General features: G+C 42.3%; 2 protein-coding genes across 2 annotated transcripts; one reads left to right on the forward strand and one right to left on the reverse strand.

The window, feature by feature from the left end:
- The first annotated feature begins 2,495 nt into the window (after positions 1 to 2,495).
- Positions 2,496 to 2,972, forward strand: LOC140822495 (uncharacterized). The gene has a single exon (XM_073183262.1). It carries the CDS (start codon positions 2,496 to 2,498, stop codon positions 2,970 to 2,972), a length of 477 nt encoding a protein of 158 aa, XP_073039363.1.
- Positions 2,973 to 11,891: 8,919 nt separating this feature from the next.
- LOC140822496 (uncharacterized) lies at positions 11,892 to 13,422 on the reverse strand. The gene is made up of 4 exons (XM_073183264.1): positions 13,339 to 13,422; positions 12,681 to 13,218; positions 12,231 to 12,539; positions 11,892 to 12,079 (listed from the first exon to the last, which is right to left on the reverse strand). The coding sequence occupies exons 1-4, from the start codon at positions 13,420 to 13,422 to the stop codon at positions 11,892 to 11,894; spliced, it is 1,119 nt and encodes a 372-aa protein (XP_073039365.1).
- Between the last annotated feature and the right edge of the window lie 2,152 nt (positions 13,423 to 15,574).

The raw sequence follows: 15,574 nt of genomic DNA on the forward strand, positions 1-15,574 counted from the left end.
TTTCGATTGTGTGATTGTTAAACAACGTCGGTGTCAATCCTGAGTTTCGGGGCGTGACATTTAAGTGGTATCGGAGCCGCCAGGTTCATAATCCGGGTGGGAAGGAATTTTTACAAAAAAAAAAATTTCGGTGGAATTTTTACTCGAGGCCGGCGCTATTCCCTCCGAAACGGCCCAACGAGCAATAATCACGACCTTAAAGTCGTGAGGTAGGGGTGAAAATCGTGAAATTCCTCCGTTTAGGCCTCCGAAACGTCGTTTTTGCCGTTTTAAAAAATATTTGTAGACCCTATATCTTCTCGTAGGAAATTCCGTATTCGATTTCGTCGATTGTTCTGGAATCCTCTCGACATATGCTTCGAACCCATATGTCTAATTCCAAACTTTCCATTTTTGAAAAAAAAAATATTTATTTAAATTTCGAAAATTTCATATATATTGTATATTGTCCTTTGTTATATGTTGTCTCTTTCCGATTCTGAGCATTTCCATTTTTGATTTCAGGAAATGGATCCATCTACTCCCATGCGACCCCACACCCGTGCCCAAGCTGCCATTCATCTGAAGAAGCTTGCCCTTCACCATCAGTCTCGTCAGATTCGACGACTTAGAGCCAGATTGAGTGAGAGGAGGAGTGAGGTCGAAACCTTAGCCGCTGAGAAAGAGGAGATTCAGGTCCGCCTTAACCAGTCGATCTATCAGGGTGAGCTAGTTAGAGGTGATAACATGGACCTAAGAGATGTCATAGAGCAGTGCAAGTACCAGCATGGAAAATTACGAGAGGATACGGAACGTTATCGTAAGGAACTGGAGGAGGAAAAACAACATAATGCCAAGGGTAAGAGGAGGCTAGAGAATTCGTGTGAGGCCATGAACAACCTCACGTATGAAACCAACGTCTGACCCAACAGGTGGAAGCTCTAAATGACCAACTCAAGCAGAAGAAACATGATCATCTGCAGTATCGGCAGCATTGGAACGACGAGATGGACGTGGCTGAGCCGGAGGTACAGGGACTTAAAGCACAGGTGACACAGCTCACAAAGGATAACACCCAGCTCACCCATATGGTGGAGATACTACAAGAGGAAGAACCAGAGGAGGAGCCATAAGAAGAAGAACCGAAAGAGATCGATGAGCCTATAGCTGCCATAGGAGATGGAGAGATAGATAATTAGTGTTTCTTAGTTAACTTTCCTTATTACTAGGAGTTTATCTTTCCATTGTTGCTATTTTATTTCAGTCAGTACGATTTGTTTTCTTTCAGTACTATTTGTTGCATTCAGTTGTTCATCTACATTCAAATATTAATAAAGTTATGTTTATTTATTAACTTCAGTTGTTCCAGCATAACTTATTTATTCAACCTTGTCGGTATGCATGTCAAATTCTTAGAAGCGTTTAACTTGTAGGAAATGACCGGTAGACCACCAAGACAAAACCGCAACCCCCGTTATGCTAACAACAACAACAACAATGCCAACGAAAGAGATAATGGACCACCACCTGGGTTCAGTCTTAACCAGGCCGACCTGATGGCCATAACCACAATCGTGGCAACGACACTACAAGGGTTAGTGAACCCGAACGACAATCAACAACCACCACCTCCACCACAGCACGGAGTCAAGTTCCATTATGAATCACTCCACAAGAACAGGTGTCCAAACTTCAGTGGGGATTCCGACCCCAAAATTAGCCAGAGCTGGCTGAAAAGCGTGGAGACTCAGCTGCGGCTGTTGGAAGTCCTAAATGCACTGAAAGTGGACGTGGTAGTGCCCTTCTTGGAGGATAAAACAGGCAAGTGGTGGGAAGCAATCTCGCCAGCCATGACAGATGCATGACCAATCACATGGCAGCGTTTTAGAGAAGCTTTCCTAAAACAGTATTATCCAGCCGAGGTCAGACTGCAGAAACTGAGCGAGTTTGAAAATTTTAGTCAAGCTCCACATATGTCAGTTGTGGAATACACCTCTCAGTTCAATGCCCTTGGATCTTATGCTCCAGCAATTATGGCAGATTAAATTCTGAAATTGCACCGCTTTAAGAAGGGGTTGAATAGCAGGATCCAATCAGCTCTAGCAATCTACCAACCTGCCAACTTTTCAGACCTAATGTGTGCGGCTATCCGAGCCGAAGCTGATATTTGTCGAAGAGAAGGGGAAAACAGGAACAAGCGACCCCCTGTCAGCCAGCCTTCCTAGGGAAAACTAGCGTTCAAGAGGCCCAATCAGTCAGGTGGACCTCCCGCAGGGCAATTCCCCGCTAATAACCATCAAGGACTCAAGCCATGCCCAACTTGCGGCTTCAAGCACTCCGGGGAATGCTGAAGGGCCAGCGGTGTATGCTTTGGATGTGGAAAATCGGGGCACAGAATTGCAGAGTGTCCTACCGCCGCCAACCGACCAGCAGGGCCGAACAGAGGAACTGGGCCAAATGCGGGAGCAGGCCCTAGTAAATCAAAGGAGGACAAACCCAATGCCAGGGTCTTTGCCATGACTCAGAAGGAGGCAGACGACGCCAATGAAGTCGTGTCAGGTACCATACTTATTCAGCAAGTTCCTGCTTATGCATTATTTGACTGTGGTGCTACACATTCCTTTATATCTAATAGATTTGCTAGGAAGTTAGGATATAAGTCCGATAACCTAACTGAGCCCTTTCGAATAGCCACACCTACCAGTAGGGCCATTGAAACTCACGAAATTTACAGAGATTGTAAAATCAGTATTAATGACCAGACTTTTAGTGCCGACTTGATACAGTTGATTATGGTCGATTTCGACATCATCTTAGGGATGGATTGGTTAGCCAAGAACAATGTCATAGTAGATTGTAAGGGGAAGAAAGTCAGACTCATAACTCCGAATCAAGAGGAGGTCGTGTACCAAGGTAAATCCAAGAAACGGAAGTCGCTGCTCTCCGCATCTCAAGCTTGGACAGCCATGAAATCGGAGAAGACATCTACCTAGCAATGGTCAGCGAAATAAAAGAAGAAGTCGATCTGAAACTGGAATACATCCCGATAGTGAGAGAGTTCCCAGATGTGTTCCCAGAAGAACTCTCAGGGACGATCCCGAATCGCGAAGTGGAGTTCGAGATAAATCTGGTTCCCGGTGCTGCACCAATCTCTAAGGCACCTTACAGAATGGCGCAAGCCGAACTCAACGAGCTAAAAGAACAGCTCCAAGAATTTCTAGATAAAAGGCAAATTCGACCGAGTGTGTCGTTGTGGGGAGCTCCAGTACTCTTCGTGAAGAAGAAAGACGAGAGTATGAGATTGTTCATCGACTACAGAGAATTGAACAAGATCACAATCAAGAACAGGTACCCTCTACCTCGGATAGACGACCTGTTTGATCAGCTTAAAGGAGCCTCCGTCTTTTCTAAACTGGATCTGAGAACAGGTTATCACCAGTTAAAGGTCAGGGCTGAAGATGTCCCCAAGACAGCCTTTCGAACCAGATATGGGCATTATGAATTCATAGTGATGCCTTTTGGTCTGACCAACGCACCAGCAGCATTCATGGATCTGATGAACAGAGTATTCAAGCCATTCCTGGATCAGTTCATAGTGGTATTCATCGACGATATCCTCATCTATTCTCCTGACGAGACGAGCCATGAAGAGCACTTCACCTTGCTCTGCAAACCTTAAGAGAGAATAAGCTCTATGCTTAGTTCAGCAAGTGTGAATTCTGGCTAAGGAGTGTGTCATTTCTAGGACACGTGATCTCGAGAAAAGGAGTGTCAGTGGATCCAAGGAAAGTAGAGGCAATTACCGAGTGACCGAGACAGAAGAACGCCACCGATATCAGAAGCTTTCTTGGATTGGCAGGTTACTACCGTAAGTTTGTCGAAGGGTTCTCCTCGATATCCGTGCCACTGATGAAGCTCACACAGAAGAATTCTAAATTCATCTGGGATGATGGTTGTGAGAAGAGTTTCCAGACATTGAAAGAGAAACTCGCATCTACGCCAGTGTTGATCCTACCCGCAGAAAATAAAGATTTCACTATCTACAGTGACGCATCTAAGGATGGTTTAGGATGCGTACTCATGCAGGAGGGAAGAGTGATCGCCTACGCATCAAGGCAGTTGAAACCGTACGAGCAGAACTACCCTATTCATGATCTGGAACTAGCAGCAGTTTTCTTCGCCTTAAAGATTTGGAGGCACTACCTCTATGGTGCTAAATGTGAAATTTTCACAGACCATCAGAGCCTCAAGTACCTGTTCACCCAGAAGGAACTTAATATGAGGCAAAGGCGATGGATTGAACTTCTGAAGGATTATGACTTGACCATAAGCTAACATCCGGGTAAAGCAAACAAAGTGGCTGATGCGCTAAGTCGGAAGTGCCAAGGCAAGATAACTCTAGCTTCCCTCTCGGCCCAGCCATGTCTGCAGGAGACCGTCAAGTTAAACCAAGATCGAGACCCGGTACTGACCAAATTTAAGGAGCAAGTCAAAGAAGAGAAGTCTCAGGATCATCAGATTGATGACAAGGGAATCTTGTGGATGAAAGGAAGACTGTGTGTGCCCGACAGCGACAACCTTTGCCAAGAGATAATGGCAGAGGCGCACAAGTCAAAATTCTCAGTCCATCCAGAAAGTATGAAAATGTACAGGGACCTCAAGAATAGTTTCTGGTGGAATGGCATGAAAAGAGATGTAGCTGAATTTGTCTCCAGATGTCAAGTATGCCAGCAGGTCAAGGCAGAACACCAGCGACTTGGAGGATTACTGCAACCTCTGGAAATTTCCGATTGGAAATGGGAGCAAATTTCCATGGACTTTGTGATAGGATTGCCAAAGTCTAGGCAAATCCACGACGATATATGGGTGATCGTGGACAGACTCACAAAGACTGCACACTTCCTACCCGTCCGCATAAATTACAATCTCGACAAGTTGGCTTCACTGTACATGGACAACATTGTGAGACTGCATGGAGTGTCAGTGAGCATTCTATCCGATAGAGACCCGAGATTCGTCTCGCGTTTTTGGAAGAGCTTTCAAGAGGCCATGAGAACGAAAGTGACCCTAAGTACGGCCTATCATCCTCAAACCGATGGGCAAACGGAGAGATCCATACAGAACTTAGAAGATATGCTGCGAGCGTGCGCCCTTGAATTCAGTAGAAACTGGAGCACTCATCTACCCTTAATTGAGTTTGCATACAACAACAGCTATCACAGCAGCATCGGAATGGCTCCATACGAAGCCTTTTATGGAAGGAAATGTCGGTCACCACTTTACGAGGATGAAGTGGGAGAGAAAGCCGTAGTGGGACCCGAGCTAGTACAGATGACAGTGGACAAGCTTAGAATCGTTCGGGAAAAGCTCAAGGCAGTTCAAGACTGACAGAAGAGCTGGGCAGATCTTAAAATAAGGCCGGTAGAGTTCAACGTGGGCGAGAAGGATTATGTGAAAGTCTCGCCGATGAGAAGAGTTGTCCGATTCAGTAAAGCCGGGAAACTGAACCCTCGATATATTGGACCCTTTGAAATCTTGGAAAAGGTGGGCATACTAGCATGTAGACTGGCATTGCCGCCAAGCATTTCAAGGATCCGCAACGTGTTCCATGTATCCCAACTGAGAAGGTACATTCCAGACCCGTTTCACGTCTTGGAGATAGAACCACTTTTGATCGAAGGGAACTTGGGAGAAGAACTGAAATACGAAGAAGTCCCTATTAGAATTGTGGACACCAAGGAACAAGTTCTTAGACTACGTATCATTCCCTACGTCAAGGTACAGTGGTCCAACCACACGGAGCGAGAAGCAAGTCGAAGATAAGATGCGAAAGGAATATCCCTACCTATTTGGAGACCAAGCCAGCTCAAGTTTCAAGGACGACACTTCTCATAAGGAGGGAGGGATGTAAAAACTGGATTTTCCCTATATAATTAATTATTTGCAAGGAAATTTGGACCTTGGATCCTTGTACTAGAATAAGATATCAATATTGAAAATTTGTGTTTATTGGGAATCTTTATTATCAAGACAATAAAATCTAGACTTGTAAATGCAAATTTCGAAATTTATGGGAAATAATACAAGATCATGGAAGATTTTTGCAAGACTTAAGAATTTAGACATAATATTGCATAGGATTTTCGAAAATCCTCCTAGAATATATGCCTAGATGTTGTGAGGCATGGATACAAGGAAGCATACAAGGTAAATTGGAAATAATCATCAAACTTGTGCACAAAGAAATAAATCCTTACCCTAGCCACCATATTTTCGAAATTGTGAAGGGTAATGAGATCAAGAATGAATCTCACAACTTTAGTAGCTGAATTTTCGAAATATATCAAGGAATATTGGAGTCAATCTATGAGATTTAGCATGATTTTGGTATGATTTGAGTACCAAATTTGGCTCCCCTCCCCTCACCTATAAGTACCACACCATCTCTATTCATTCTCCACCCCAAAATTTCGAAATATGTTGCTGAATAATTGTTGCGTATTTTCACTACCGTAAGTATACGGTGTCAAGTTTTAGTACTGGTTAGAGTACGGATATCGATCCCACGAAGAGTAAATATTTTAAAATTGTATATTAATTACAAAAATTGACATAGCTCAACTTTATTTAAACAATCAAATAGTTGGTTTGGAATCAACTCAAATTAAAATAACAATTCCTGTAATACTAGCACGCAGCAGAAAATTCACTAAGAAAATAAATCTAGAGATATGATTTCGTCGAGTCTCTCCTATGCTAAATTAACATTGATCAACATTTAATTGAATTGCACCATGTGTATTAACCAAGAACTCACAATATTTTCTATTCCCTCTGTCGAGTGATAAATAGAAATGTACCACCTATTACTGATTTTAATATGTCTATTCAAAATCACGTAACACGTAATAAATGTAAACAAGGTTCTTTTATGGATTCGTCAGAATTATACGTCTTTTGCACGTTATAAATATCTAACGATGTGATTTCTTCTGTCCTAATTTCAATCCCCTCTGTCGAGTGTTAGATTTAAATTATGTAATCAATCGAATTATGGCCAGTAATTCAAAAGCATTAAAAACAAGAGATCACAAATAAACACGATGAAATAATTCAATGAAAATTCAAATCGTCCTTCACATAGGTTCAACCACGACTACATCAATCTCTAGAAAATAAAATTAGTTCATGCTCGAATTTAAATCACCACAAAACCTGTTTGTAGTCATTAAAAACGTAAAAACAATGAACCGAATTAGAAACGTGTTGAAGGGAGATAAAAGTGCGACTCCGTGTCCGGATTTAGCGTCTCCGGTCTCCGTTCTTCGCGTTCCGTCGTTGGCTCTTGTGTTTCCTTCGCACTCTCTGATGGCGGCTGCTTCTCAAATATTTCGGAATCCCCCTCTAATTTCAACGCCGAAAGCTATTTAAATTCGGGGACTCGCGTCGCGCGCATATGCGCGCCATAAGCGGCGCATATGTGCGCTGCTCGGTATTTCTCTTCCTGGGCATTTCTCGCGCATATGCGCGATCTTACTCGCGCATATGCGCGAATCACACTATATGGGCCGCGCATGTGCGCGGCTTTAAGGGCGCATGTGCGCGGAAGCTACTGCCAGTTGCGCGCATGTGCGCGGGAATACGTCGCGCATGTGCGCGATTGCATTCCCCTCGACTCCTGTTTTTCTCACCCTTCTTCTCATAAGCATCATTTTAATGCATTTTCATGCCCACTTCGTAGTCGTACCTAAGTTCCTGCACTCACACCAAAAACAACACGGAACGCATAATTCTGCCCAAAAAGACCAACAATCTGTATGAATTATAAAGATAATTTAAGTGCATAAAATGCACTTATCAAATCCCCCCAAACTTAAACTTTTGCTAGTCCCGAGCAAAATAAAAGTAAAAATAGGAATGCAGACTCAAGCAAGACATAAACACTAACAACTATAGTCATAGATATACAAAAAGTGACAGTGGCCTCAGATTCATTTATTTTTATGTGATTCGTATTTACTTGAGAGTCACGTGCGTGTGTGGTATGTCAATGTTTATCTACCTCATTGAATGCGCAAATAGATTCACAGTGCCAAATCGCCTCATAAACTTAAGAAGTCCTCAGTTCGGTGCAACTTACACTTCATTAAAACACACATTTACTTACACAGATCACAAAGGACTTTATTGGTGATTGTTTGGCTCAAAAGATATTCATCACAAGTATACCAAAGCTGAAGTCACACAAGGAGATGCTTACATGCAAATGATTAAAGTCCACACTCATTAACCATGTTTAGCAGGTATCCATAGGCTTGATTTGAACAACTTTTCTCCACTAGTATATTGGATAAATGTGACAAGGTTAATAGGTCTTGTAGGCTTGTAACGTTAGGCTACGGCTCATGGCTGCAATAAAGGCATGGAGATCAAAATTTGAGAGAAATATTTGAACTTCATCAATTTCACTCATTTTCATTTTCTTTTCACTCACCACCCATTTATTGTTTTCTTTTCATTCATATCCATCATATACCAAATGCTTTCTTTCTCACCACTTTTGATTCATTCTTTTCATCGTTTTTCTTTTCTTTTTTTTCTTTTTTTTTTGAACTCCTTTCTGTACATTCAATTTTTCTCTCTCTCTTTTTTTTCAAGGAGTGTTTGAATCATTCCAACACCAATGAACTTATTTCTCTCAAAATTTAGGTAGGATAATAAGTGTATAAGCTTCATTAGGTAGTTTTTTTGGGATGTAGAATAAATACAAGTGAGGGCTAATTGTGTGTCATTGACACACACCATGTGATTTTTAGTAAGCTCAAAATGGGACACTAGGGATATTTCATGTTCGTTAGGTAGGCTCGAAGGCTTGAACGGTTCCAAAGATCGCCTAAATCATTCCTATGTCACATATTATCCGTATTTCGCCTCGAAAAGTGTCCAAACAAGTTCTAGATTCTGTCAATCCATTAATCAACTTATACAAACCTGTCACATGCAATTTTCAATCAAAATGATATGTGATATAGGTGCACGAAGAAAAGTTAAGCATCTCAATCTATTCGAAGCTCGATGGGCTAACAATTGATAATGAGCAAAGAAGATAGGCCCCAAAGATATTGCGAAAGAATGCCTAGATCATTTATGTGTTCGCAAAAGTGTCAGTTAATGTAATGTAAGTGTTACTAAAATCAGACTTCTCTTGTTTAATTGGCATCACAGGCACACAAATAGTCTCCGAGCACCAACAATATCAACAAACATGACAGTGCAATAAAATGTGACTCCCAAGTAATCACGAATACATTCATGCTTCAGACTCACGATTTCATTTTCATCATCGGCCTCACAATAGCTTATCCATGACTAGTCCTAACAATTCTAACATGCAATAAAAATAAATAAACGATTTTTTTTTATAAAATAAATAAATGAACATCAAAATTAAAAACTAAAGCAAATAATCTTTAAAAACTAAAGCAAATAATCTACTCAGATCATCAGATAAAATCAACCCCCCTAAACTTAAAATATGCATTGTCCTCAATATATAAATAGGAAATAAACGAGACAAGCATACCTCAGACGACGAGCGTCAGTGCTCGCCGTCATCATCGTCAACGTCCTCATCCATGTGCTGGGGTGGGTACTGTGGAGGAGGTCCTGGATACTGTGGTGGTGGTGGTGGTGGTGGATACTGTGGCGGCCAAGCAGGTGGCGGAGGAAACATGGCATCCTCTGGATCTAGAGGTGGGAATCGCTGCGCAAGAACGGACGTGAAGTCCATCATGTAACCCATGAAAGAGTTTGTGCGGTACTGAAGCGAGTCCAGCACCTGGCACTGATCAACTAATAACTGCCTCTGATCCTGCATTTCATTCTCTAACCGCCTCAATCTGTCTCCCCTGCACTCTCTGGCTGCTGCTGGTGGTGGTAGTGGTTGAAGCGGTGCCTGTGGCAGGTCCTCGTCATCTGAATCAACGAGAGGCATATAGGGCGCAACGATGGGAGCCTTCGGCTTAAGTACTTGCTCATCAGGTGACCAAGAGACGCCGGCCTGTCTGAAGAGTTTGGTAACAATGTGGGGGCATGGCAGGGCGACCGGAGTTAATCCAATGCCAGCTCTCATGATCGATCCATATATTATTTTTCCCAAGTTCACAGATTTGCCCATCAAAATTGCAAAAACAAGCGCAACTTTGTCTTTGGTTACATCGTGGTAATGTGAGGATGGGAGAACCCGAGCCAACAGGAATGACGTCCACGCACTTGCATTAGGATTCATCTCGTTCTTCAGTGAGATGGGGCCACTCGCGCTCATTTTCCATACGGCGCCTGCCTGACACACAGTCCGGATTACCTCTGAATAATCGACCCCATCGTCTAAGAATGCACTGTACTCGTCCTCTTCGAGGCTCGGCATCTGATATATAGTATTTATCGTCTGAGAATCAAACGATACCAATTTTCTTCGCACAAGTACCTTTGAGTCATCATGCCGTATCCGCAGATTGGCATAGAACTCTCTGACGACAGAAATCACAGCGTCTGGAGGTGGTTGAGCAAATTCAACCCATTGTCTTCTTCGCAGTTCACGCTTAATAAAACCACATAATGTTGACAAATTAAATCCCCTCTCCGGGATAATCGACCGAGTCATTGAGTTCTCATACACCTGTTGGGCTTCTTCACTCCAAAACCTGTGAGAATCGAAGCTTGAAGAGGAAGAAGCACCCTTCTTTGATTTCTTCTTTGGTGCCATCAACTCAATAAACAACTATCACAATCACACAATCAACCCAAACACAGAGAGACCAAAATTGAAGCTAATCGGACCCCCAAATTTAAACACGATAATCGCACCACACCAATAATCCAATAATCAATTCAACGTGCATCCAATTACATAAGATTTATACCAATTTGACGTACCCACTTCACAATATCACAAATTCCTCACTAGATTAACACCGATTTCAAGATATGAGTCAAACAATCCGGATAAACCCTTGAGTTCACAAGAAAGTTACCAAAAAATTGGAGTGTAGTTGGATTCACGGTGGCGAGGTACGGCAGCGGCGCGGGGTGCTGAAGGAGGCGGCGGTGTGCAAGGATTGTGAGATTTTGAAGGTGAGAGTGAATGATTCGCGATCTGCAACCCTTTTTTTTTATATACTGGGTCGCGCACATATGCGTGATGTAAAATGGCGCATATGCGCCACTGCTTCTGTATCGGCATGCGGCATGTGGCGCATATGCGCGCCCGGATTGGCGCATATGCGCCAAACTCTCTGTAAATTTCACGCATGTGCGCGCCCAGTGTGGCGCATATGTGTGGACCTTTCTGGAAAATTCACGCATGTGCGCGCTATAAGTGGCGCATATGCACTGACCTCTCGGCCAATGTTGCGCCTGTGCGCGAATATTCTTCGCGCATGTGCGCGTGGCACACTTTCCTTTGCAATTTTTTTTAATTACCTGCAAAAAATAGCAACATGCAATTTAATACTTGAGAAAGTTAAAATTAATGAACTATAGAATCGAAATAAAATAAATAAAATGAGTGCAAAAATAAATAAATGTGGGTTGCCTCCCACACAGCGCTTGGTTTAACGTCATCAGCCCGACTGTCACCAGTTTATTCAAGGTGGGTCGTGAGAACTTTTGGATGCTTTGATCTCCACCCGTTGACCTTCAAGATCCATTGTCAATATTCGTTGCTTCAAGTCGATGACGGCTCCAGCAGTAGCTAAGAATGGTCGTCCTAAAATGGTGCGAACATTCTGACTGTTCCCTATGTCAAGTATCACAAAATCTGCTAGAAGCCTCAATTTATCGATCCGGAGCTCAACATCTTCCACAATCCCCAACGGTGTCCTGATCGATCTATCCGCCATCTGTAAGCTTAGTCATGTGGGTTTCATCCTGCTCAGTCCAAGTTTCTCGTAGAGAGAACTTGGCATTATATTTATGCTCGCTCCTGAGTCACAGATAGCTTTTTCCACTGATTGACCCCCTATTTCACATGGTACGATAAATTCTCCGGGGTCTTGCAACTTCTGAGGAAGATTTCTTTGTGTTGCCAACTCTTCCTGCTCTGCAGACTGAATGTTAGTGTGTAAGGTCTTGAGATCTTCAAGACTTTTTTTTCTTTTGAAATTCAGCCTTTAATTGTAAAAATCTTTGGGGATAGGGAAGTAAAGAAATATCGATGCATTGATCACAATCAGAACTCATACCTTTCTTACCTCGGTTTCCTTTGCTTGGAGTCGACTTATCTTCCCGGTTGGGTGTGCAATCAACTTTTTTCTTTTCTCCTTCTATCATCCCAATCTCTTCATGATGTATAAAAATGGCGTTCGCCTCTCTCAGATTTGAGTCTGCAGTCTTCTGTACTGCGCCTGATGGTTGAGACGCGAGTTGCTTCGTTATTTGCCCAACTTGCGACTCCAAGATTTTCAAAGTAGCACCAATACTTGCCATATGGGTTTCTAGGTTTTCGAGCCTCGACTCAGTCCTAGACATCCTCTTACCAGATTCAACAACAAATGTCCCCACTAAATCCTCAAATGATGGCTTCCCCTCCCCATTTGATGTATTGAACCCCGGTGGAGGATTCAACACATTCTTATTGTTTGAGTAAGAAAAATTTTCATGATTTCTCAACCCAGGATGATAAGTATTAGGGGTAGGGTTACCTCGATATCCGCCAAAGCCTCCAAAGTTCTTGTTGTTGATGTATTGGATTTCTTCAGGAAAATGTGATTCTTCGACAACAACCGGTGGTCCCTCAGCATTTGATGTGCTCACTTTATTCATGGTTGCTAACTGTGTAGTCAATGCTGATACTAGTGCAGTGAGTGACGTGATAGGATCCAAAGCATAAACTCCGGCAGTCCTCTGTACTCCTGACATCTCAGACGGCCATTGGTAGCTGTTAATAGTCATTTGCTCAAGCAAGTCGTAGGCTTGAGCAGGATATTTGGCAAAGATCGTGCCACATGCCGCTGCATCCACTGTTGTCCGTGTCTGACCATTCAATCCATTATAAAACAACTCAATCTGCACCCAGTCTTCAAAATCATGATTAGGGCACTTCCGCAACAACTCCTTGTACCTCTCCCATGCTTCATAAAGATGCTCAAAGTCAGTTTGCCTGAACGTGCTAATCTCAATCTTCAATTGTGCGGACTTTGCAGGGGGAAAATATTTTGAAAGGAATTTCGTTGCCAACTCCTGCCATGTCGTGACACTTTCCAAGGGAAGCGATTGAAGCCATCCTCTAGCTTGATCCCTGAGAGAAAACGGAAACAAGCGCAATCTAATAATATCATCAGAAACATTATTAATTTTTACCGTATCCGTAATCTCCAAGAAGGTTCTCAGGTGAACATGAGGATCTGAAGTGGCAGTTCCAGCGAACTGGTTTTGTTGAACCATATTGATCAAGGCAGGCTTCAGCTCGAAATTGTTGGCATTTATGGTCCCCCGAGCAATGCCAGAATAGTGCGTGTTGATCACTGGTCGGAAGTGATCTCTGATTGGTATCGCATCAGGTGGCATCTGTCGGTAATTTTCTCTGTTATCAGCCATCGCTTTGATTTCTTCCCTTCTCGCTTTTCTTAGTCTCCTCGCAGTTCTTTCGATCTCCGGATCAAAAATAAGCAAATCAGGGATGTGCGATTTTAGCATGCACTGCAAAACAGAAAAAAATTATAACGTAACAAAATAAATAAATAAAATTAAGTCTAAATTAAAGTAAAGACTACTTAGTAATGATATCAATATGCAATTAAATAGTTTACTCCCCGGCAACGGCGCCAAAAACTTGTTGCGTATTTTCACTACCACAAGTATACGGTGTCAAGTTTTAGTACTGGTTAGAGTACGAATATCGATCCCACGAAGAGTAAATATTTTAAAATTGTATATTAATTACCATAATTGGCATAGCTCAACTTTATTTAAACAATCAAATAGTTGGTTTGGAATCAACTCAAATTAAAATAACAATTCCTGTAATTCTAGCACGCAGCAGAAAATTCACTGAGAAAATAAATCTAGAGATATGATTTCGTCGAGTCTCCCCTATGCTAAATTAACATTGATCAACATTTAATTGAATTGCACCATGTGTATTAACCAAGAACTCACAATATTTTCTATTCCCTCTATCGAGTGATAAATAGAAATGTACCACCAATTACTGATTTTAATATGTCTATTCAAAATCACGTAACACGTAATAAATGTAAACAAGGTTCTTTTATGGATTCGTCAGAGTTATACGTCTTTTGCACGTTATAAATATCTAACGATGTGATTTCTTCTGTCCTAATTTCAATCCCCTCTGTCGAGTGTTAGATTTAAATTATGTAATCAATCGAATTATGGCCAGTAATTCAAAAGCATTAAAAACAAGAGATCACAAATAAACACGATGAAATAATTCAATGAAAATTCAATTCGTCGTTCACATAGGTTCAACCACGACTACATCAATCTCTAGAAAATAAAATTAGTTCATGCTCGAATTTAAATCACCACAAAACCTGTTTGTAGTCATTAAAAACGTAAAACAATTAACCGAATTAGAAACGTGTTGAAGGGAGATAAAAGTGCGTCTCCGTGTCCGGATTTAGCGTCTCCGGTCTCCGTTCTTCGCGTTCCGTCGTTGGCTCTTGTGTTTCCTTCGCACTCTCTGATGGCGGCTGCTTCTCAAATATTTCGGAATCCCCCTCTAATTTCAACGCCGAAACCTATTTAAATTCGGGGACTCGCGTCACGCGCATATGCGCGCCATAAGCGGCGCATATGTGCGCTGCTCGGTATTTCTCTTCCTGGGCATTTCTCGCGCATATGCGCGATCTTACTCGCGCATATGCGCGAATCACACTGTATGGGCCGCGCATGTGCGCGGCTTTAAGGGCGCATGTGCGCGGAAGCTACTGCCAGTTGCACGCATATGCGCGATTGCCTTGCCCTCGACTCCTGTTTTTCTCACCCTTCTTCTCATAAGCATCATTTTAATGCATTTTCATGCCCACTTCGTAGTCGTACCTAAGTTCCTGCACTCACACCAAAAACAACACGGAACGCATAATTCTGCCCAAAAATACCAACAATCTGTATGAATTATAAAGATAATTTAAGTGCATAAAATGCACTTATCAATAATCTCGAATTCCAGCAGCCTCCCCTTAGCCGAAATATTGCCCAAAAATCGTCCTGAAGTTTGACCAAAAGTCGAAGTCGAGGCGCTGTCCGACCAAGAGCAAGAAGCGATCCAATTATCGAAGCCAAACACCTACGTTTGTAGCATAAATACATACGGTAAGTGGGTTGTTTTTAAATCTTAAAATTTCGGTTATGCATATATGATTTTTCGGTTTTGGATAAAACTTCGGTCGAGTACAATTCTTTTCCTACTCCTTCTTGTGTTGTGTCATTCGGTTTTAAGCACTGTGAGGAGTCGACTATATATGGGTGAGAATCCCAACCATGACGTACCCTTACGCGGTGGGGGATATAACCGCTATACGGCCTCGCCCCCTTAGAAGAGTAAAAATTAGGGACTGACGTCAGTAAACCA

The sequence above is a fragment of the Primulina eburnea genome, unplaced genomic scaffold, assembly GCF_022965805.1.
Source record: "Primulina eburnea isolate SZY01 unplaced genomic scaffold, ASM2296580v1 ctg87_ERROPOS800000+, whole genome shotgun sequence".
NCBI lineage: Eukaryota > Viridiplantae > Streptophyta > Magnoliopsida > Lamiales > Gesneriaceae > Primulina > Primulina eburnea.